This window comes from Cryptomeria japonica, chromosome 10 (genome assembly GCF_030272615.1).
Source record: "Cryptomeria japonica chromosome 10, Sugi_1.0, whole genome shotgun sequence".
NCBI classification, from domain to species: Eukaryota; Viridiplantae; Streptophyta; class Pinopsida; order Cupressales; family Cupressaceae; genus Cryptomeria; species Cryptomeria japonica.
In genome coordinates this window covers 738674363-738699520 of record NC_081414.1, presented here as the reverse complement: position 1 = coordinate 738699520, position 25158 = coordinate 738674363, and the positions used below count along the sequence as shown (strand labels likewise).

The 25158-nt window shown below is 38.8% G+C and overlaps 1 protein-coding gene across 1 annotated transcript in view; it reads right to left on the bottom strand.

Annotated features, from left to right (window-relative positions):
• The window catches only part of LOC131047348 (tRNA wybutosine-synthesizing protein 2/3/4), a 179480-nt gene that overhangs the window by 93335 nt on the left and 60987 nt on the right, over positions 1 to 25158 (bottom strand). Inside the window, exon 11 of the mRNA XM_057981225.2 lies at positions 23120 to 23188. Within this exon, the coding sequence (XP_057837208.2) occupies positions 23120 to 23188 (69 nt within the window). The remainder of the gene's footprint in view (positions 1 to 23119; positions 23189 to 25158) is intronic.

Sequence of the window (25158 nt, the reverse complement as noted above, 5' to 3'; positions counted from 1 at the left end):
GTGAGCGATAATCTCCAATAAATGCCCAGCAAAGATGCCCAAGACGTCACTTTTCGATCTTAAAGCCTCATACAAATCCTTGATGGTGCCGAATTCTTGTGGTGCAATAATTTGTTGGCCTGTGGGGATCTCGGAGAAAGTCCACAATAAATCACCCATGAGAGCAAGTGGATTTTTAACCACTTTTTTTATTCCTTCCAGGCTAGTTTTGATTGACTTCATTGTTTGAAGATCACAGTCTATTTCCTACTCTAGGATAATCATTTCCTTTTGCACTTGATTTCCTTTCTCTGTTATCTCTTTGAACCATTCCTGTGTTACCTTGGTTGCGGTCCTTATCCTTTCAAACTCAATCGTTGTTTTCTGCACCAATGCTGCAGGAGGGACATAAGACTCTTTGGCTTGCTCGAGCTGTCTGAGCAGGTGATCAATGTACTTTTCAGCCTATTCCACCTGGGCTTTATACAATTCCTTTTCTTCCATCTCTTTCTTTAATCGCCTCATTATTGTTCCGAAAGAGTCCCAAAATTCCTCAACTTCTTAATCTTTAGTTGCCCCTCCCATCGCAACTAATAAAATGTTGTAATCAACAACGGTTACATCCTCGGCTGATTTGTTTGATGGCGGAACGGCAACATGCACAACCCAGTTTTGTTGAGCATCCCTAATTATCTTCAAGTAGGTCCTCAGTTTCTTCTCCTTGACTTGGCGTTGTCCTACTCGAGAAAATAAGTCTTCAAGACTCAAAGTTGGCGTCACTGCTACTTTCTTTTCTATCCGGGTTTGCAACCATACAAGAGGTGCAGGCTGGCAGGAAGTGACCACAATTTCTTTCCCTTGCTCTCCAAAAGTCACAACTAACCCAATATCTACCCTCTCCTGCCCACCTAGAGACAAAAGTTAGGTCTCATCAGCATCCTATTCTTTTCATCAGGTTGAGCTTTCCTCAATTTCACTCAGTAGCATCTAATGTATCTCAATTTCTTGTTGTTCTCTGCCTCTATTTGTGTCCTCCTCCAATCTTGCAAGCAAGATTTCCCCTTCCTCAATCTAATTTGTCGGATCCTCTAGATCAATAATCTATATTTCTTGTTGTTGTAGATTAGACCCTTCTAGGTCCATTGACTCAATGAAAGTCGATTTTGTTTGCAGCATAGGAGGGGTGGGTTGGCTACGTTAGTTGCATCTCATGTGGTAGTCTCACCAATATGACCAAGCCTCTAATGGTGAGGATGAATAATTCAAAGCCCTCTTCTTGAACTTCACAATAGCACTATTGCACTTAACCGTGCATGCATCTAGCTTATACAAAATGCCAATCTGAACACCCTTAGCAAGCACCATAGAGCCTCTTGTCATCTTGCATCCACCTTGTGAGAAAACAACCTACACACCCCTATCACTCAGCTTGCTAACTAAAAGTAGGAGTCGTGCCAAACCAAGTATATGCTAACATTATCAATCCCTTTCACTCTGCCATCAGGAAATTGAATCTTAATCCTTCCATGCCCAACAACCTTCAAGTCAAAGTCATCACTCAAATGCACCTACCCACCATCAAACTCTTCGTACTTTCAAAACCAACCTCTATTAGAGGTCATGTGAAAAGCGGCACCTGAATCTATCAACCACACATCTTCCAATGCATGTGTTACTGTTGTCATTTTATGACACCCTTGGTCCATCAGTAAGAATCGATCAGAGATACGGCCCATGGACCAATGCTACCCTCGTTGATCGAGGAGAAAGCAGAAGAATCATTAAGTGTGAGGTGTTGCCTTGCCTGGAGGAAGTTCCTCCCTTAGCCTTTTCTTCCTTCCCCAAAATTTCGGAACCCCGAGGTTCTAAAGTTCCTCCTCTTTGCCTTCTCTCGCTTTTCCCTCTCCGGAACTCCAGAACCCCGAGGTTCCGAAGTTCCCTCTTCGTTTTCTTCTTTCTCGGAACTTTGGAACCTCGAACCCTGAGGTTCCAAAGTTCCTTTTCTTTGCTGCCTCTCCTTTCTTTTCCCGGAACTCCGAAAACCCAAGTTTCTTAAGTTCCTCTCTTTCTTTCCCTTTTTGTTCAGTTCCTCAAAACCCCGAGGTTCCGAAGTTCCTTTCTTTTCTTCTTCCCTTCCCCGGAACTCCGGAACCCCAATCCAAAGTTCCTTTGCACAGTTCCGCCTTTTCCTTGCCTCCTTCTCAGTTCCTCAAAACTCCGGAACCCCGAGATTCCGAAGTTCCTTTCCTTTGCCTTCGTCGGAACTTCGAGGTTCCAAAGTTCCCTCCTACCCTTTTTTTCTTCCTTTCTCCGGAACCCCGAGGTTCTGAAGTTCTCTTCCTTTGCTTCCCTTTCTTCCTTCCCGGAACTTTGAAACCCCGAGGTTCTGAAGTTTCTTCCTTAGCCCTTTTTTCAGTTCCCCAGAACTCCAGAACCCTGACGTTCCAAAATTCCCTACTGTGTCTCTTTCCTCTTCCCCGAAACTCCCGAAAATCGAGGTTCCGAAGTTCCTTCCTTGTCTTCTCCACTTCGGGAACCCGAGTTCCGAAGTCCCTAGACTTCTTTCCAGCTGGCAACACTTCCGGATGGCATGATCGGCACTCAAAGCTTTAAATGCTCTGACAACTTTTGTGACTTGTGCACCTTCTTTTGTGGAGCCACAGAGGTGCATTTAATGTTTTTGGCAGCATTTCCATCAAGAGAAGTATGGGGCCATGCTTGTTGTGGTGACTTATGTCAGGTTTGCATGCTCTGACTTTGGAAGGTCAGTCAATCCACCCTTCTCAGAGTTGCCTTTTGTGGGTATGGCTAGGTTGCTTGCATGTACAGGAATCAAGTGCATGCACTTCCCTGCACTCCCCGACTAACATGCAGGGGTCATGATCACTCTTGTAACCATTTTTCTATATAAGGTTGTTAAGCATCATTGTAAAGAGTTCTCTCACTGCTGCCTTGAGCTTTCCTATGCTCTTTCTCTTCTCTTGAAGACTTGTAATTATTTTTGCATTTCTGCAACTATAAGCTTGGCCTTTGGCCTTTGAATGAATTGAAATTACATTTTCGCCTTCCTTCAACTTATGCATGTTGTGTATGTTTCCTTACATTCATCATAAGTGTATGTTTTGTGGCTCTTCTCTCCATATATGTTGTGTTAACTTTGTTTTTCTAAGTGTGACTCATGGGAATACTTCTCCCCTCTTGACACTTAGCAAATTCTAACCTCCATACATGCGTTTGGGTCACTCATACAACTGAAGTTTGTGCATCTCTTGGGTATTTCAGTTGATTCCTTGTGCCATTTCGGGTGGGGAGAGGAACAATCTCTTATCTTGGTGCATCACCTCCTTTTATTTCAAGCATTTCTCTCTTCCCTTTACCTCTGGAATTTGTTAGGATAGGCTTAGGAGTAAGTTTTGAAGTGTTGAGTTGGTTCAACACCTACACCTGGATTGAGACGGAAGTCGGCCTTCTCCGAAGATTCAACCCCTTGTGCAAGGTCCCACACTTCAAGGTTGTTTCCATGTTTCACAAGGTTGCTGATTTGATAGCTCAGAAAGGGTGCAAGGTTTTGTGATAACAGTTACCAAGGCTGCGACAAAAGAATCTACTTCATTGTGAGAGGATATATCAAAGGCAGAATCAAAGAAATCCTATTTACCTTTATTTTTCTTCTCCTTCCACACTTTTAGGAAATGACCATATTTATCGCAGTTGTGACATTTCGCCTTGGGCTTTTTACCAAGAGGCATAGATCGTTGAAAATTGAATTTACCCTTGTGCTTTTTATTGCCTTTCTCCATCGTTCTACCATGAGCCCATCTCAAAAGATTTCTTTCGCATTTCTTCGGATAACAACAAACCAACCACATCCTCCATCTTGAAAGTGGTTGTTATGCTTCCAATGGCCATGCCAAGGAGATCCCATGAGTCCAGCAAAGAACATAACAGCAACGTGCATTTTTTTTTATCATTCATCTTGAAACCGACAAAATTCAATTAGGCAACAACCATGTTGAACACATTCATGTGATCTGCAATGGATCCTCCTTCCTCCATTCTCAAAGAATACAGCTTCTTTCTTAGGAATAACTTATTTACCAAGGATTTCCCTTTATAAATATCACCAAACTTTTTCCAAAGTATAGCTGAAGTCTTCTCCTCAAGGACATTCAGGAGCATTGAATCAGCCAAACAAAGTCTTATCAAACCCTTGGCTTTTCGATCCATTTTATCCCATTCATCATGCAGTGTATTTTGAAGTTTTGTCAAAGAAAAAGAAACCCATAGATCTCTATCCACGAGCATGTCCTTCGTTTTTAGTTTCCACAACTCAAAATTGCTTCCATTAAATTTATCCATCTTTACTATGCTACATGTGCTTGCCATATCAAAGCTGCAACAAAGTTATGAAATCTTCCTCTACAAAACTCCCATTGATACTAGATCAACACAAAAAAACGGTCATCCCAACAACAATAGCAAAGTTGACTAGGCTCTGATACCAATTGAAAGGAAGCCAAAGTGTGAAATAACGCTTCCAAATGCTAAATCTAACAGGAGAGATGATGCAGAAATTTCTTGCAAACTCTTCAACTATTGTAGATTAGATAAACACATAAAATAAGATTTAAACAAATAAAACCACAATACTAGATATACATGCAAAAACACTTCTGGGAAAAATCTCACACTCCAAAAGTTAGACTCAATTGTATTATCAGCAACAACAACAATTACAATACAATGCCTAGAGCCAATGCTCTTCAAGAGTATATACAGCAATAGAGGATTCTAGAGAATATCCAACACATCAAAGCTTCTTAGAAGATATCCAACCTATCATACAAAATACACAAAGAAGCTACATATTTATAGAGCTCAACACAAATAGAAAGCGCCCATGGTTTCCAAAACCACCTCCAACACCAAACAGGTATGTGGTGTCATAAACAACTACTTGCAAAACCAATGACACGTTGCACAAAGCAACTTCTAATACAACAATGCATAACACATAAATAACAGTCACCTTGCTATATGTGACACCTACCGCTCACCACTTGTCGAAAGTGAACTCCACCATAAATATCAATTGCCAAATAATAACCCTCCATGACTCTTCCACTAAACTAGTAACCACCATAGAAACCGTCATAGTTTACCTATGACACTAGTCCCCTAATTTTAGGACTTCCAAAGTGAGTGCAAAAAAATAAATATAAACATGTTTCGACTCTAAGGTTTAGACAACTTAATCCCAACACTATTGTGAGGGTGTCGTACAATCTCTAGCATTGTTGACTTGCTGCAATTACCATCTTCAGCCAATCATTCACCCTTTACACTCAGCCATACAATTGGAAGTGTTGTGATACTCATAATTTGAGTATTTACTGTTTCAAGGTTTCCCTTATCCAGCTATCGTTCAAGAATTCTCAAATAGTTCATAATTAAAAAAAAAAAGGATTTTGGTCAAACATATCTTCTAAAAGGGATTGCAATCTACAAACTTATATCAAAACTTGTGTGTTCTAGCATCCATAACTTCCTGATTATTTGAAGAACTTCTATGCGGTTTACTGCAAGATTGATTTAATATTGTTATTGTAAATGAGTAGTGGATTCTAGAAGGTATATCCACCAAACCCTTTATTGATATTGAATTAATATTGTAACGGAGACTGGATGGCATAGCTACCAAGACCCACAAGTCATAATCTTTGAGATTTGTCTTTGTAGGTTCTGACCGACTACCCGCAAGTAGTTCTATTAATCACACTACTATTCCATGATCGCGGAAGCCAAAAGGCGCTGAATTGCGTGCACTTATTCTAAAAATTGGTCAAATGATGAAATATTTCAGTTTGGAACACTACAATAGCACCAAAGCTATGATCTTACCAGCCTATAAACAAAAAATAACAACTCAATACAAAGCATACTGCATGCATAGCAGTGACAACGCATTCAGATATTATCAAAGGAAAGTAAGGAAAGCTTTCTCACTAGTGTTGTCGTTTTTTTTTTTGAATTTTCAAAAAATTAGTCAACCCCTACAATTTCGCTTAAAATTTGTAATTTTCATCTCTAAAGCGTGTTTTACAATGTTAAAAACTCGCATTTGTTTGTGTCCAATTGTTAATGAGGGTTCCTTTATTTTTGGGCAATTTCAGGTTTTGGGGTCATCATTGCAAGTAATGGGATCTTTTGAAGGCCATTACAAGTAATCTTTTTTTACTTGTAATCGGATCTCTATGACTCGATTACAAGTTAGTCTCCTGTTTTTAAATCATGCATATGTGTAATCGAATATTAGAGACCCGACTGCAGGTTGTTTTCTTTAGGCTTAGTCATTGTTTTATGTGTTTGCATTAGGTATCTTAAGACAGACTCTTCTCCTTTAGTATCTTTATTATTCCGCAATGAAGGAGGGATTTTATTTTGTCTTCAGTTATGATGAATTTGGGTTTCCATAGGCGTGTTCTTCTTCGGTTCTCTATATGAGTCTTGAAGAGGACTTTTGAACTTCAATTTTTTTGCTTTGTTAGAAGTCGCATTTGAAGTGTGGGCATAATTTTTTCCAGCTTCGTGGAATTCTCTTCCAAGTATCTTTTGTTTGGCAACTTTCTTATTCCAGTTTGTTTTTGTGCTCTTTCCATTATCCTTTTGAATCCGGTTAAGTTTCTTTTCTTCATTTTGGACATAGTATCTATCTTCGTTTTGTTTTCTCCTTGGAGTGTTTACCAATAGCTTGCAATCCGAGGTTTGAAGCCCGATTGCAAGTATCAGTTTACTTGTGATCGGGCTTCAAACCCCCGATTGCAAGTTGTCCCACCATTACATCTTTTGCTTGCAATCGGGATCTCAAGACTCAACTGCAAGCTGACTCTTTTCACCCTTTTAGCAAGTACGTATGCATGCAATCAAGTTCTCAAGACCCGATTACAAGCTTATCAATACCATTCATTTGCTGTTACATTTAATTGAAATCGGGTCTTTGAGACCCAATCGCAAGCAATTTGTAACTATGCAAGACTTGAAAACTTGTAATCGGGTCTTCAAGACCCGATTACAAGTGCAAATGTCAAAGTTTTTCCCTATCATTGCATTAATTTTTTCCACCTTTTCAAGCTCATGGTTATTCACTTGTAATCCACCCCTCGAGATCTGAAATTCCACCCTTGTCATTATCAAAGCCTTATCCATAATGCATCGCTCAAGCTTATCCTTTCATTCATTCACTTCCTCCATGAAAAGTATCATTAAAGTTCGAAGAATAGGCATTGTTTTCCAAGGTCTTTCATTTGAAGCAAGAACCATGGCTTCCCAATTGCGTGTGATGGCGTTTTAACTCTTTAGAGTTTTCATCGTAGCCTTGCTGATTCTTCTTCAATGACAGAAGAGCCAGCATCTCCTTCCAATAAGAAGATGAAATACAAATATGATAAGTATCAAAATGAAATTCCTCTCCTGTGAATGAGATTAAGGGCACAGAGATTGGACATGTTTATATGTCTGAGTTCCTTGAAAGAGCAGAGGAATCGTCAAGCCATAGCATGCAATTGCTCCAAAATAGTCATATCCACTTGGTTTCTACTTTCCCAATGGCCGCCTTTGAGCCAAAATTTGTTCTTGCCTGTGCTGCTCATTTTGACAGTGGATCTAGGACAATCAAAGATGACAATGGTAATACTATCATCAAATTGGATACAAGAACCATCGATAAGATCTTCAAGGTTCTTGCTGCCCCAGTATATGTAGATATCTCCATGAAGAGTGCTCTGGATCACTACAACTAGAAAAGATCAGATTGTCTAAGGCATATCAATTCAAAATGGCTTAAGACTCCTAGAACCTGTTTCTCTATATGGCCCACGTTGTATCGATCTGATTTCATTGAAGAAATCACTGACATGATCACACTTTTAATTAGGATAATGGGGTTGAAATAGTCTAACGAATTTGAGATCTGGATGTATAAATACATTGTGGTCATGAAAAAAGCTCTGTCTCATATCTTTTGGGGAGAAGTAATCAATGATAACCTATGTGAGCAGCTCTCACAAGTGTCAACCACTCTCACTTTCTACAATTTCTTGGTCTTTCTACCAAACGTAGCAGGTCACTAGTACCAGTATGGAAATATTATGATCAACTCTCTTTGAAACCTAACAGGATTCACTACAAGAGAGTGCGGGATGCCTTCTTTGGTCACTTCATGTGTTTGTTTGATAAACACTTAGAAATAAGAATGTTTGAGGCAGCTTGGAAGAAGGTGAATGAATATGGTTGCCTATTTCTTCGGTTCCCAACTTTCACTTACGTGAGAGTTTGATGTTTTCAAGGCCATCCATATATTTTCCCAAGATACCCTACTAATAGAATCATCCTAATGGAGTTGGCTAGGCAGCTGATGACAGTTCATGCAATCCAATTAGCTAATCAAAAGTTAGGTATCAACATATCCTCACACAATCCATTGCAGATTGGTCAACATTCCTTGACGACCTTAGCAAGAGCCAAAGCAATGGATATGAAACTTTCAGGAAATCAAGTTGAAGAAGTTCAAGGTAAGAAAGGATTTTGATTATTGAGGGATGAAAGACAAAATCAAGAGAGCCTTCACTCATGTTCATCGCCTTGAGGACATCTAGGTCGATCTTCGTACAGAAGAAGATATCAAAAAAATGGACTACAGCAGGCTTACTTTCGAAAAGATTGTAGATCTGGGTCTGGCCAAGATTCCAGAAGGCATGGTAGATGATGGGAAAACCCTTGATCCAAAGTATATAGAGCAAAGGGTTGTTGAAGCTCCTCTTCGAGTTGTCCAATGGTCACAGAAGGAATGTACCTCAATCTTTGATAGATTTCAGCCCATCCTTGCCAATAGCAATGCTTGGCTGAAAAACAATAAGGTCCAAACTATTCAAGTCAAGGTTGGAGCGGAAAGTGATTCAGCAAGACCAATTGGGTGTAAGTTTGAGGTGAGGGTCAAATCTAAAGATGGTGCTTCTTCCTCAAGCACCAAAATCAAGCTAAGAGTTAGTAGCGCTTTGGTCATTCCTCCACAAGAGGTGCCCTTGAAGGTAAAAGAGAATCCTCAAGTGCAAATTCATGTCATTGACCCTAAGGATGAAACACATGAGAATACAACAGGATCCCCTCTTGCTATAGACTCATATTCTCCTAACACGACCATTACCCCATTGTCTTTGGATGTTCCTATGTCTCCAATAGACAAAGATGCAGATTCTTTTTCTACAATTCATGTGGATCCTGTTATGCCAAGCGCATCTATTTGCATTAATGTATCATCATCAATTGCAGAAATACCCATGGATACTTCACATGGTGACTTGGAGAACGTATTTGATCTAAATCCTTCGTATGTTGTTCTATCTAGCATGTCACTCCCCGAGATTGATACCTCTGTTGTAAGTTTTGATAGGTTCATGACAGAAGCTAGACATGATTTTGTCATCCGAGCAAACACTTGTTGCTGTCCAGACCAAGGCTTCCCCAAGAATGACAATTGTGTTACAGGTAGAGTCTATTTCTACACAAACCACAATTGCTTTCACAAATGCAAGCTCATTAGATCTACCCCCATGGTTAAGTTCAATCACTCCTAAGAGGAAGAAGCAGGAGATTTCTCTTGATGTGTTTGATTTTTAGAAACTCGGGAAATCTAAGCCAAGGGCTGCTAAGAAGGCAAAGACAATCTCGCAAGTAGTTGTGGACAGCAATAAGATGAATATGCAGAGGTGGCTGAACCTCTTACTGATAAAACACTAGAAGAAATGCAACTATCTGATTACAGATTCACAAGGGTGTAGCTAGGAAGACAAACACACGTTGGAATGATGCATGACGCTCAAGATTTGGTAGCTTTATTGGTCCAAGTTTATGATGAACTCCTAGTGAAATAGGATAAGCTCAAGGAGGAAAATGCACAACTCATCACAGTGATCCAAAAGATCACTAATTCTTCAGAAGAAGTTGATCCCTTGGCTTTCTCAGCTTTCGAAGAGTCCATCAAACAAGTTGAGAAGACTACTCAAAAGGCCAATGCTATTAATTCTTGGGTTGATCAATTGGTTGATCAAAGTGATCAAGTGGTGAAGAAGGCACTACAAGTATTGAAAAGCGTGAAGGCAACAAAGATGAAATTAAATCAAACTTTAGAAGCTTTTAAGCAAAGTCTGGAATCCATAGAGAAACATTTAAAAATCTAGCATGGGATGGATTAGGTCAAATTGAAAATCCTATGTGACAACATTGTGCTACCAAACAAAGAGAGGTATATTGAATTTTAGGAATTTTAGGATATTGTCTCTAAATTTGAGATTTCTTGTAAAATCTTAAGTCAAGATGAAGAGTTGCTTCCAGAGGATCTGATACTTTCTAAGTTGGTGTCAAGGCTTCGTTAGGAACTTGAGTCAGAATAGTTTACAGTGACTTCCATTCATAGACCTATGGATTGCCAAGTTTTTCTTGACAAGAATCAGACTGTACTTGTGGAACATATAGCAGCAACAATGAGATATTCCTATGTCATCATCAAAATTGTTGTTGTTGCCAAGAATACGACAAGACCAGATCCTAATGAATTGCAAGAATCAATCAACTGGTTCCAAGCTTTCATGGCCAAGAGTAGAAAAGGACAAGAAATGTCTCCTGAAACTTGAGTTCTGTTTTTGTTTTATGTATTTCCTTTTTAACAGATTACATGTAGTGTCAAAACTTGTAATTACAAGTAGTCTTATCACTTGTAATCTTGTAAATCGTAATTACAAGTAAACAAATTACAAGTTGGTTAGCAATAGGACTGTAATCTAAAATAAGTCATAGTTAGTTATACTTGGTTGTGGAAAAAGTCTTAGGTAGTTAGACTTCTCCCGCTTTTTGCTATTAGCCCCTCATCTATATATACAGGGGGGTGCTCTATGTAATTTCTCTCTTTTTAGCAAGCAAATAAACTCTGCAGAAATTTACAGTCATAAAAACTATGTGCTTCATACTTGTAAATTGGATTCTCAAATAATACCAAGAAAGCATTTGAGTTTCAAACTGTGTTGAATCCTTGCTCTTATATCCATTGCGTTCTTTTGTCATAGCGGTACATTTTTCTACATTTGCTTGAGATTCTAACAAGATTGTTGCAAGGAGCTTTAATCTAACTTTTTTGTAGACTTTGTGGTACAAGTATTAAGGATTAAATTATTACAGCTAAGTGTTCACAATAGAAAGGAATTGTAAGACTTTGTTCTTATAGATGCTCCCATTTGTAGCAGATTAGAAGTGCCACAAATCAGCAAACTTTGTGCTATTGTATGTTGTACGTTGTTCTTATTCTAATCATTTTGAAAGGTACATAAGATAGTGGAAAGTAAAAACTTTGAGCTTTATTTCTATTTTCTCATCCCGGGGAAGTGACACAAGTCTTTGAGCTTTCATGGAAACTTTACTTCCTTTTTTGTATAAGTATCTTTGTAGTTATTAAAGTTTCTTAAGTTACTGTATTTATTTTCTTAGCTGCAGTTTCTTCCTAAAAAGAGAAAAGAAAATTATCTTTTCTGAAGAAAGAGAAAAGGATGTTGTCCCACCCAAGTTAGATTAGTGTTATAGTTAATTTCTAATAGTAGAAAAGAGAGAGCATTCCCTTAGAATTAGGAGACTTTCAACTCACACGTTGTGGCTGAAACCACAAGTTTCTACGCCTGGCCAGGTGTACAAAATTTTCAACCAACAACTAGAACATCAAAATACAGAAATCGAGCAACAAGGTCCAGAGATAGAAGACTTCGAAATGGAGAGATCAAATAAGAGTCTTATGTCAGATGAAGAAATAGAACAAAATTTACAATTCAATGTCCTTATTCAAGGACAACAGCAAGTGACCAATCTAATGGCACATTTGTTGCAAACCATGCAAAATTTGGAAGTAGCCCAAAATCATACAAGTGAAAGGAGTACAGCAGCAAGTAATATCAAGAACAACAGAAAAACTCTAATCAATTCTATAGCCAAACTCTTCCAACCCACTCCTCTAGAAAGAAAAGAAGCACTTGAATTTGAGTAGAATCTACTAATAGATGACATTATAGCTTGCTACAATGATAATAGATCCCTTCCATCAAAACTCAAGCAAAAATGTCCCTCAAAAATTTCTAAAATTAGAAGATGTGAAGTAGACCTAGGAATGAACAAAGACCTATTTTAAATCAACATAACATAGATTTACATCATACACTAGGAAAGCTAACTTTTCCTACTTTTCATGAATCAAGTGTACAGTTTATGCTTAGATTCAAAAATTAGATACATCTCTATCTTTTAAACCCATGTACGAAAAAGAAGCTATTAAGTTTGCCATCATCCATCTAGAAGGAATTGTGCATGAAAGGCGGTACAATGGGTTGGTCATACAGGGTCACGACCTCATCAATACCTATGATGAGTTTAGCAGAAGGTTGACTAATTCATTTCACAAAACGAACCGAAATATTCATTTCAAGGAGTTGGTCTAGCTCAAACTGTATAGCACTATCAAGAACTATTTGGTAGAATTCCAGAGATTGGCTATAATGGTTCCTGATGTCTCCAAAAGGAGGCTCACTATGCTTCTTATGGAAAGACTATATGAATCTATCAAGGGGTTCGTAAAGGAATTTGAATCACCAACTTTGTAGGAAGCTATCAAAAGGTCCCTGCAATTAGAGACGAATTCTTGTGTATAAAACTCGGTTGTGACAATGTAATATCCCTCTAATTTTTTTTTTGTATTTTCAGGCCAATAACAATTCATCCACAACAAATAACCCGTTAAGGTTAGAGTAATAAGCAAAACAACTGAAAGGGAACCCTTCCACCTTTTGTTCACCGAGAGCCCAGACTGGGAGGGTGAGAGCATACGGTGTTCCGGGGATCGTCAGCATCAATAAACAAGCTGAAAATTACAATGTATGGGCGACAAGCCAGCCCCTTCTGCTTATCCAACAGGATAGAAACTACACTTCTTGGTGGTAAACCAACCAACGGAAAGATTACAAGAAACTGAAGTTCAATCACTCTACCACGTATTTCAACGGGAGGACATTACATTAACAATCACTCTATTGCATATTTCAACGGGAGGACCAAAACATTGAACTTATCACTCGACCACTTATTCAGCGAGAGGACTGAAAATTACAAATTTGTTGCATATCAGGCGGCAAGCCAGCCTCTTCCACTTATTCAGCGGGATGAGAATTACAAAGATAGAACTGGTTAGTAGTACTACTACCTAACCTTACAATAATAGAAATGATAGAAGGAGAGTAATGCAGATTTCTATAATAAAGATATAAATTTCTGTTACAACCAATTTGCAGGCTGGAGACACAAATCAGCAGCCTGGAGAAATGCCAAAATACTCATAACTCCCTCATTTAACATCCAAATTAGCTCAAACCAGTCCCAAACCCACCGTACAACATATGCAATGGTAACCAATCAAAACAACACCCCAAAAAGCCCCTTATTTAATTTGCACGCATCCCAATGCAAGGCAGGAAACCCACGCCTAGACTAGGAATTTCGATTTTGCATAATTAATTCAAAACTCAAACAAATGTGCTATAAACTTACAAACTTTATCGCCAGTGCTGGGAAGGAAGATAGGAATGATACCCATAACTATCAGTCGCTCCAGCAGAAAGATGTGAGCAAAAATGTGCTTCAGCCACAGGCAAAACCAGCAAGTTCCAGAATCACTTCAACACCAAGATGTCTATGGCAAAACTCTGAGAATGTAGAAGAATACAAGGCATAGCTAGGTACTGTATTTCAAGTACGAAACCGGGTAGCACTAGGGAGACGCACTCCGAAGCCTCAAGTTCTGTCGCCAATCCGGCAACATAACATTACAAATTTTCAAGATGGTCCAAATGGGAACCCAAGCCTCATATTTATAACTTCATTCTTCAAATTCAAATGACACCCCTCCAAATTCCACGCTTGCATTTGAATTTCATTCCACTTACATGTGGACCCAAGTGTAGCGCCCATTCTCCTAAGTCAAAACTCACGCCCAAGAAGGGGGAGGACCCACGTTACGCACTTAGGCACATAATGGCGATGCAAAAGTGAAATAATATCCTTCTAAAATATTTCTCATTCCATAAAACATTTGAATTTCGCCAAACTTAGGATTAAATAGGCATTAATCCCAAATTTAATAAACCAATAGCCAATAAATAGATTAATTAAATATTAATCTTAGGATAAGGAAATAATATTTAATTATATTGCAAATGTCTCCCGTACTGATTATTATCACCACCAGGATGAAACTGAGCCCGGACGACCACAGACTGCTGCAGAAATCAGAACCCTGTCTACTGCCAAAAATAGAATTGTGCCACACAGCCACTTACTAAAAATAGTAAGTCAAGAATTAATGCTCAGAAAAATATGATCATCGCGTCCAGAGGCAAAGCAAGGAGGGCTCAGTAGGACAGTGGCACCAGAATGGTCATTCCCTGACTTACTAAAAATAGTAAGTCCTCGTTTCATCGATGCTAGACCCTGATTACTCATTCCACCTAGCCTACGGGTCTCAGGAATAGGCTAATGGACCACTGAAAGAGCATCAATGAGAAGGGGACATTACAGTCTGCCCTCCCCAAAATTGCTTGTCCTCAAGCAACTGTAAGGCTAGATGCAATAAAATCTCCTCATTCTCCCACGTAGCATCCTCTGCTGGTAGATTCTTCCATTTGATCAAGTATTCCCTGATCACTCTTCTCCTCAAAGTTCGTTCCCTGAATTCAAGGATAGCTTCTGGAACCAAAACCAACTCTCCCTCCTCATCAAGTGGAGGTAACTCAGCTGAAGCAACAACATTATGTCCCAAAGCCTTCTTAAGGTGAGACACATGAAATACATTATGGATCCTGCTACTTGCTGGTAATTCCAACTCATAAGCCACTTCTCCAACCCTTCTGCTGACTCTGAAAGGCCCATAGAATTGAGGCTTCAATTTCTCAACCCCACTCTTCTTGAGAGTAGACTGTCTGTAGGGCTGGAGCCTCAAATAAACCATGTCGCCCACCTCAAAGGTGCGCTCAATACGCTGCTAGTCAACATACAACTTCTGCTGATTCTATGAATGTTGGAGATTGTCCCTCAAAATTCTAAGAATATCCTGACTTTACTGCATCATATCTTTTGCCTGAGGGGTTCTGCTATCACCAAATACCAACTCTGCGAAGCTAGGAGTTTCATAACCATATAGTGCCATGAATGGTGACATCCGAATGGACATGTGATAGGAAGAATTGTAACAATACTCCCCTAGGTGAAGCCACCTCACCCAAGTATTCTGCTGCTCCGAGACATAGTTTCTAAGATAACCTTCCACCCACTTATTCACTATCTCGGTCTACCCATCAGTTTGAGGGTGATAACTAGTGCTTGGAGTGAGCACAGTACCACACAATCTGAAATTTCCTGCCAAAAAGCACTTAGGAACTTGCTGTCCCTATCACTCACAATGTTCTTCGGTAAACCATGCAATCTAAATACCTCCCGGAAGAACACTTCAGCACCTTGTGTTGCTATAAAAGAGCTGGTAATGGCGAAGAAATGAGCAAACTTTGTAAGTCTGTCTACCACCACATAAATACTATCCTTTCCTTGAGCCCGAGGCAACCCCGTGATGAAATCCATGGAAATACTTTCCCATTTTTGACCGGGAATAGGCAAGGGTTGTAACAAACCAGCAGGTAGAGTGTGCTCATCCTTGTTCTTCTGACATGTATGACACTCTTTAATGTACTTCAAAACATCATTTTTAAGCCCTTCCAAGAGAATCTCTCGGATCTGCCTGTATGTCTTGAAATAACCTTGGTGACCAGCAAGGGGAATGTCATGGAAGGTCTGCAAAATCTTCTCTTTTAACTTAGATTCAGGTACTATGAAAATTCTTCCCTTGTACAGTATCAATCCTTCAACCAATTTGTACCTTTCATCATGAAAAGTACCTTCTATAAGACTGATTGCAAACTGATTTTTGGCATAATCAGCAAGCAATAACTCAAATGGGGCCTCCGGGATAAGGCATCTGCCACCACATTGTTTTTCCCTTTTACATATTCAATATCGAAGTCGTAAGCTTGTAGCTTACTCACCCATTTCTGTTGTCTCTCATTCAGATCCTTCTGGTGTATGAAGTGCTTAAGATTGTTGTGGTCAGTCTTGACAATGAACTTACTTCCCACCAAATATTGTCTGAATTTTGCAAGTGCATGCATTATGGCAAGCATTTCCTTGTCATAAATGGAATATAGTCTCTCAGGACCTCTCAACTTTCTGCTCTCAAAAACTATAGGGTGCTTATCCTGCATGAGGACCTCACCAACACCTTCTCCAGATGCGTCACATTGTAGCTCAAATGGCCTGGTAAAATTGGGCAGGAGCTCATGATCCTCTTAAATTGCTCAAATGTTGTCTGTGCCTTTTCGGACCACTCAAAAGCCCCTTTCTTGGTAAGATCTGTAATGGGGGCAGCCAACTGAGAGTATCCCTTTACAAACCTCCGATAGAATCCACACAATCCCAAAAATCCTCTCAGATGTGTTATGTTTTCTAGAGTAGGCCAATCGATGATAGCCCTAATCTTTTCAGGGTCTACCTTCACACCCCCTGCACTGATGATGTGACCAAGGTAGAGCAACTCTTCCATCCCAAATTCGCACTTGGATTCCTTGGCAAACAGGGATTCAGATTCTAGTATGCCCAACACTTCATCCAACTGCTGAAGATGCTCTTTCCAAGATCTGCTGAAAATCAGGATGTCATCAAAAAATATCAACACAAACTTCCTCAACTGTTCTTGGAAGATTTTGTTCATGCATGACTGAAATGTAGCAGGAGCATTAGTCAAACCAAAGGGCATGACTAAGAACTCAAAATGCCCAAAGTGGCACCTGAAAGCAGTCTTCTCCACATCTGAAGCTCTCATTCTAATCTGATGGTACCCCAATCTGAGGTCAATTTTGGAAAAGAACACTGCCCCATGTAGCTCGTCAATGAGCTCATCAATCCTCAGAATAGGATACCGATTCTTGATGGTTTTCTAATTCAGCGCTCTATAATCCACACACATGTGCATGGTCCCATCCTTCTTTTTCACCAGAACAACAGCCAAAGCAAAAGGGCTTTTGCTAGGCCAGATGTAACCCATGTCAAGCAATTCCTGAATTGCTTTCTTAATCTCATCTTTCTGCTTTTTGGGGTATCGGTAAGTAGTCATCATGACTGGCTTAGCTCCTTCCTCAAGCTCAATAATGTGTTCAGCACCTCTTTCAGGAGGTCTGCCAGGAGGTGGATTTTCGAACACCTTGCTTCTCTTAGTTATCAAGGCTTGAATGTCTTCAGGATACTTTTTGTGCTCTTCTTGTGGTTCTGAAGGTATCACCACAATATTGCTCTTATCTTTGACCATTGCTGAAATGTCTGAGGAATAGTTGCCCTTATCCACCAATGGATTGGAAGGCATTATCAAACACTGCTGCCCACTCCACCTGATTATGGCGGATCAGCCTTTCCATTCTTTTCAAGGATACAACCTTAAGTCCCCCATGCGACATTCCTCTCAAAACTACTTTTTTTCTTTCAGACATGAATTTCAGCTCCGTGGTTTGTAGGTTTAGTGTGATCTCACCAAGAGATCTCAGCCATTGAATCTCGAGGACTGCATCATTAGTCCCTCCAATGCTTACCACAAAGAAATCATCTCTAATTTCATGATTTCCCAGCTTCAGAGACATGTTGGAAATCATTCTATTACAGGATATAGTGGAGCCATCTGCTACCATGACTTTGAAGCCCTCAACTTCCTCTGCCACTAGTCCCCTTTTTGCAACAATCCTTTCATCAATGAAGTTGTGCGTTGCACCTGTGTCAATGAGAGCTATGACACGATGTTCTCCAATCACACCCCGAACTCTGAAAGACTCATTTTTGTGAATGCTCGAGAGTTGAGCAACCACTCCTCTATCTTCTGACCCAAATTCAGGCCCTTCAGGAGCCTCTTCATACTCGCTGTCCTCAACTTCAGTCTGCTGTTCTAAAATTTCAGAATCTGATCCATCTTTGGAATAGCCTTCCATTTGATGTAAATTCCCCTTTCCATGGCACCTATGCCCGGGAACCCAAGGTTCTCTGCAAGAATAACATAGATTCTTTCTCCGGAGCTCTTGACGGAGCCCATCATGCATTCACGGAGGGAACCTCTTGGTTTGATTAGTAAATTTCTTCTTATCTTTTCTGAAAGGGAAAGGCTTGGACTGAATTTTACTCTTAGGGGCAGCCAACTCCATACTTCTAGATTTTTTAATAGCTTCTGCCAGTGTGGGCGGATCAAAAGCTTTGACCCATCCTCTCAATGGTTCTTCAAGTCCTTCAGTGAAAAGGACAACCAGTCGCTTCTCTGAGATGCTACTCACCATGACTGACAAGTTTTGGAATTCATTCACGTAAGTGTCCAAGGAACCCTGCTGCCTCAGTTGTGCAAGTTCTCTAAACTTCACCTCTGGATCCCTGGTGTCAAATCTCTCAATTAGCTTGTTGGTGAAATCAACATAGGTGGTGACTAAGTTGTGACCAAGGGTGACCAACCCATGGTACCACCATTCGTGGGCCACTCCATCCAAGTGCAAGGTAGCAAACTTGATGGCATCCTCCTCCGGCATCGGTGTCAAGGACAAGTAATTGTCCAACTTCTGTCCCCATGCTCTGGCAGTACTCTTAGTGCTCCCATCAAAGTGTGCTAAGGTCACTCTTCCAAGAGCTTGTTGGAAATCTCTTGGGGCAGCAGACTTGTAGTCATTCCTCCGTCCTCTTTTCATTTTCTGATTCATGAATTGATCCAGAGTTAGGATATCTCGGATCTCACCAGGAAGGGAAGCATACTCCATGTAGCTATTTCTTATCTCATCAGCTGTGGGTATATCTGTTTCAACTTGTTGTACTTCTTTGGGCAAAAAGACAGGTTGTAAAGGCCTTGGGGTTGAACCTTCATTGTTACTCCCGTTGTTGCTCCCATTTCTATTGCCTATAGGAGTGTTAGAAGTGCTGGCTTCCGGTCCATTGTTGGGCTGATTATGGATCCCAACAACGTTCTAGTTGAGTTTTGCCAGCAGTAAAGACATCATGTCCATCATGGCATTGAATTGCCTCTCTGCCTTCTTGTCGGGTGCCTCATTTGTTTCTATAGTCTTATCTGCCATTGAATCCACTGAATCTCTAGATTCTTCCCTCTGTTTCTCAGTACTTCTAAAAATGTGTCCTCCTCGGGCACTATTGGAATCTGAAACAGCTGTCTCTTCTGCTCTCGATTGTAATGTCTATGTCACTCATGGAAACTTCTGAACCCACTGACTCTCACAGGCTGGCAGGAAAACCAGCTCTGATACCACTGTAATATCCCACTAATTTTTTTTTGGTTTTTTTAGGCCAATAACAATTCATCCACAACAAATAACCCGTTAAGGTTAGAGTAATAAGCAAAACAACTGAAAGGGAACCCTTCCACCTTTTGTTCACCAAGAGCCCAAACTGGGAGGGTGAGAGCATACGGTGTTCCGACGATCGTCAGCATCAATAAACAAGCTGAAAATTAAAATGCATGGGCGGCAAGCCAGCCCCTTCTGCTTATCCAGCAAGATAGAAAATAAACTTCTTGGCGGTAAACCGACCAAGGGAAAGATTACAAGAAACTGAAGTTCAATCACTCTACCGCGTATTTCAGCGAGAGGACATTACATTAACAATCACTCTACCGCATATTTCAGCGAGAGGACCAAAACATTGAACTTATCACTCGACCACTTATTCAGCGGGAGGACTGAAAATTACAAATTTGTTGCATATCAGGCGGCAAGCCAACCTCTTCCACTTTTTTAGCGGCATGAGAATTACAAAGATAGAACTGGTTAGTAGTACTACTACCTAACCTTACAATAATAGAAATGATAGAAGGAGAGTAATGCAGATTTCTATAATAAAGATATAAATTTCTGTTACAACCAATCTCCAGGTTGGAAACACAGACCAGCAGCCTATAGAAATGCCAAAATACTCATAACTCCCTCATTTAACATCCAAATTAGCTCAAACCAGTCCCAAACCCACCGTACAACATATGCAATGGTAACCAATCAAAACAACACCCCAAAAAGCCCCTTATTTAATTTGCACGCATCCCAATGCAAGGCAGGAAACCCACGCCTAGACTAGGAATTTCGAGTTTGCATAATTAATTCAAAACTCAAACAAACGTGCTATAAACTTACAAACTTTATCACCAATGCTGGGAAGGAAGATAGGAATGATACCCATAACTGTCAGTCGCTCCAGCAGAGAGATGTGAGCAAAAATGTGCTTCAGCCACAGGCAAAACCAGCAAGTTCCATAATCACTTCAACACCAAGATGTCTATGGAAAAACTCTAAGAATGTAGAAGAATACAAGGCACAGCTAGGTACTGTATTTCAAGTACGAAACCGGGTAGCACTAGGGAGACGCACTCCGAAGCCTCAAGTTTTGTCGCCAATCCGGCAACATAACATTACAGATTTTCAAGCTGGTCCAAATGGGAACCCAAGCCTCATATTTATAACTTCATTCTTCAAATTCAAATGACACCCCTCCAAATTCCACGCTTGCATTTGAATTTCATTCCACTTACATGTGGACCCAAGTGTAGCGCCCATTCTCCTAAGTCAAAACTCACACCCAAGAAGGGGGAGGACCCACGTTACACACTTAGGCACATAATGGCGATGCAAAAGTGAAATAATATCCTTCTAAAATATTTCTCATTCCATAAAACATCTAAATTTCGCCAAACTTAGGATTAAATAGGCATTAATCCCAAATTTAATAAACCAGTAGCCAATAAATAGATTAATTAAATATTAACCTTAGGATAAGGAAATAATATTTAATTATATTGCAAATGTCTCCCGTACTGATTATTATCACCACCAGGATGAAACTGAGCCCGGACGACCCAGACTGCTGTAGAAATCAAAACCCTGTCTATTGCCAAAAATAGAATTGTGCCACACAGCCACTTACTAAAAATAGTAAGTCAAGAATTAATGCTCAGAAAAATATGATCATCGCGTCCAGAGGCAAAGCAAGGAGGGCTCAGTAGGACAATGGCACCAGAATGGTCATTCCCTGACTTACTAAAAATAGTAAGTCCTCGTTGCATTGATGCTAGACCCTGATTACTCATTCCACCTAGCCTACGGGTCTCAGGAATAGGCTAATGGACCACTGAAAGAGCATCAATGAGAAGGGGACATTACAGACAATCATGCATAAAAAAATACACCAAAAGAGACCTTTACACTTCCGAATAATACTTATTTCACTTACAAGTAAAAGAAGTGGAACAAAAGAGCGGTGAAGCTAAATATACAATCCATTGAAGCAAAACTAGCATCATGAAGATCTATGTAGTCACAATGCCTTAATTTAGGCTTGGTGGTGATGGATCCACCCCTTAAAGTTCAAACCCAACCTAAATTGTGATAGTGAGTGCACTAAGGGCACTACTCGTGGACGCCACTAAGAGCACTACCCATCAAACTTTCTAAGAGCTTCCACATCCAAACCCCCCACTCTAGTTTAAAAAATAAAAAATCATTTTGGGCTATGTTGACTGGATAAGTAATGTTTTCTATTCACTTGAATTTTTCCTAATCAAATCCTCAGTAAAATGAATCACATTTATGCTTTTGGTTTACCAAGTCAAACCCAATCCTAAGTAATGTTCCTATTCTGTAGCAGAATTGCAAACTTGTCTAAGATATGAATGTAGGACCCCGCATACAGCTAGTGATGCTAGGCCAAGTAATACAAGCTCATGTCTAGCAGAATTCTAAACTCCCTATCATTTTTTGTTTTTCATGCCATGCAATCATAATCCATGAGTTTTGTACACAAAATACTTAATATTTTTTATATATTTGAAAATGTTGTTTCCTTCGGCTCAAATCTGCTTGGGTACCAATTTGATCAGTGTATACTTGTGTAAGTGATCAAAGTAGCTTCTAATTGATAAGTTCAGAATATCTTTAAAGTTGATTAATTGAAATGTGCATGGTAAAAGCTTTAAATCCTTAAACCATCTTTATATTTTGTGGATTTTAAAGTTGATTTATTGCATGTGCATAGTAAAAGTTTTAAACCTTTAAAACATCTCTATATTTTGTCGTTTTTAAAGTTGATCTATTAAAACAGACATACTAAAAGCTTTCATCCTTAAAACATCTCTGTATTTCTTGGTTTTTAAATTTTTCATGTCTGAGTATTGATTCCAAGTCCAAGTCCAAGTCAAAGTCAAAGTCAAAACTCGGCCTGTCAAGTCCAAGTCTAGTTCATGTCTTGTAACTATGGAAAAGAAGCTTCATTCATAAAGCAACCACCCTTATCACTTGTGATATGCTAACGTATTACAAATTAAGTTACTAGTTTCTTGTTGACAAACAATGTTGAGTTGATTGCAGAATTGTGTACTTAAGTCATATAGTTTGCCGCTCTCACATTATCCCTACATCGGTTGAGTTGGCTCACGTTCTTTAATGGCACAATAAAGCCTAAAGTCTACCATTTGAATTGTTACCCTGTAAGTGGCTTTCTTCCCTCTAAAAAATGTTGCAGACTTGGATAAACTGATCATCCAGACATAACCACCTCATTTCAATATTTAAAATTAGTTGTCATTCGTACATTAGCTAGCACTTGTTTTTACCCAAAAAATTGTCATTCCTTTATTCATAAAACAATAGTGAAGCACATCAATATATCCAGTTTTATATCCTACTACCTCAATTCTGGTAACACGCAGGAGGGTAAAATGTGATTAAAGTATTGTATACTAATTTGAAAACAAGGTCCAAAACATATATCATATCAAATACTTATCAACTTTTTTTGGAAAAGTATTCCTCTAAACACTGAAAACTGTAGAAGCAAGAAATCTTAATGAAAAATATGACCATATATAATATCAACCTTGATTTGAGTTATTCAGTTATCAAATACTAATAAGCTAAAGGCAATTACATATAATACACACCTTAATTTGAGTTTTCAATCCTTCATTCTCACATTCTATATTCTTGGTCTTCTCGGTTGATAATTGCACCTGCAAAAGCCAAGAAATATTTATCAAACCAGCAAATGCATGCAAAACGACAATTAGTTATGTCAATTTTCTTAATTTATATTGCAATATATACTTTTGAACAAAAGGATCAAAACTAGATTATATTTCACATGTATCATTAAAAAACTATTGTTATCATTGCTAGGCACATTTCTACAACTTATTGTGTGTTGCACATTGCAATTTAGAAGAAATGCCTCAAGTGCAAATTCAAGCTTGTTCATATTAAAAACTGCATAAAACATAATAAAACAAACATTACAATTGTACAAATCAAATCCTTAGAAACTAAAACCAAACACCACACTGATTCCTAACCTAGTAGAATTTGAAATACTTCTGTCCTTTAGTTATCTATCAAAATTGGAACCCAAATCTTGACAAATAAACCAAGTATAGCTTTATGAAACTATAATCTAAGAAAATATCTTGAATTAAATGACAGAAAGAAGTACATTTCAAAAACAAAAAACTTTTCAAGTCATGTATCACAATACAACTATTTTAAAGCATTTATCTTCCAACATTTTGGGTCAAACTTCTCCACACCTCCTCAAGGATATTTGCATCAATCATAAATCCCATAAATGGACTCAAAGAGTACTCGGCAAACTCAAATTTTTTGACTCAGCAACCTTTAAAGTACTATAATTTCTTATAAGAATATTTATTTTTGTCAAATTCAATTACAAAATGTATCAAATGATTTAAAAACTATGAGGAAGTGTTTTCTATTAAATTTGAACGTTGAATACATATGGATTAGAAAATGCCATCATTATATGAAACTGGATAAGGTAGAGGGTATTGTCCTCACATTCGATTTTGGCTCCCTGCATGGCGTAGAAGATTGTGCCTATGTCTCCAGCATGCTTTATTATAGGCCAAGTATTTCCAACTCCCCAAAAAAATATGTTATTTATTATGGTTATTATTATTTTAATAATAATATTAAAATTCATGTCTATAATTTTATATTAATTATTAGATTATAGATATATATGAATTTAATAATAATTAATCTAAAAAAAATAGACAGGAATTGTAATACTAACAAACAAATTTAATAATACTAAAGTTATTAATATAATTTAAAAAATATAGACATGAATTTTAATACTTAAAAACAAATTCAATAATACTAAAGCTATTAATATAATAATAATAGTAATTACATAAAACAAAACAGAAAAAATATTAAAAACTTCCCTGCAAATCACCCATCCATCCCTTAAATCACGTCGAGGAGGGCAATTGTGAGTCCAATGAGTGGAAGGGCGTTTTTGAAGACGAAAATGATGCGTTTATTTCGTCCATAAAATTGCACCCTTTTTCCCATCTCACATCTCTGTTCAATGGCACTATTTAGGGGTTTCATGCATTTTTCCAGCATGGCCCAAGTTTCTCCAAACCAACAATTTTCACGCAAGTTTTGTTGATTTTTATGCGATTTTTTTGTGGCCCTAGAACCTACAAGTATATACACCCACGAGTTGCTCGTGCACGTCAAAAATTGTCAAGTACCCACCAACTTGGTTAGTACTCGCTGAGTTTGCAAACTATGGAGAGAATCAAAAGACTATCAATGATATATTTTGATGCCTAGATTTGTCTTTCACAACTTGTGTCGGGCAAGGCATCAAAGCATGGAAAGCCTTATGAATGTGGAACTCATCAACAACAAATGAAACACCAATTCCCTATCTATTCTGCTCTAAGCCTAATTTACAAAGGGGAAAGAGAAGAGACACATAAATAAAATGGATAAAATCAAAAGGCCTGCACCAAATAAATATCCCTTTCAAATCCTTCTTATGGCTTTGCGACAAACTCCATAATAGTCTAAGGAAACAATAAAAACACAATCATAAACACACATCAGACAATTTATCCATAAACAACTTTCAAATATGATAGAAACTATCACAACTCTTTATATTGAATATTCC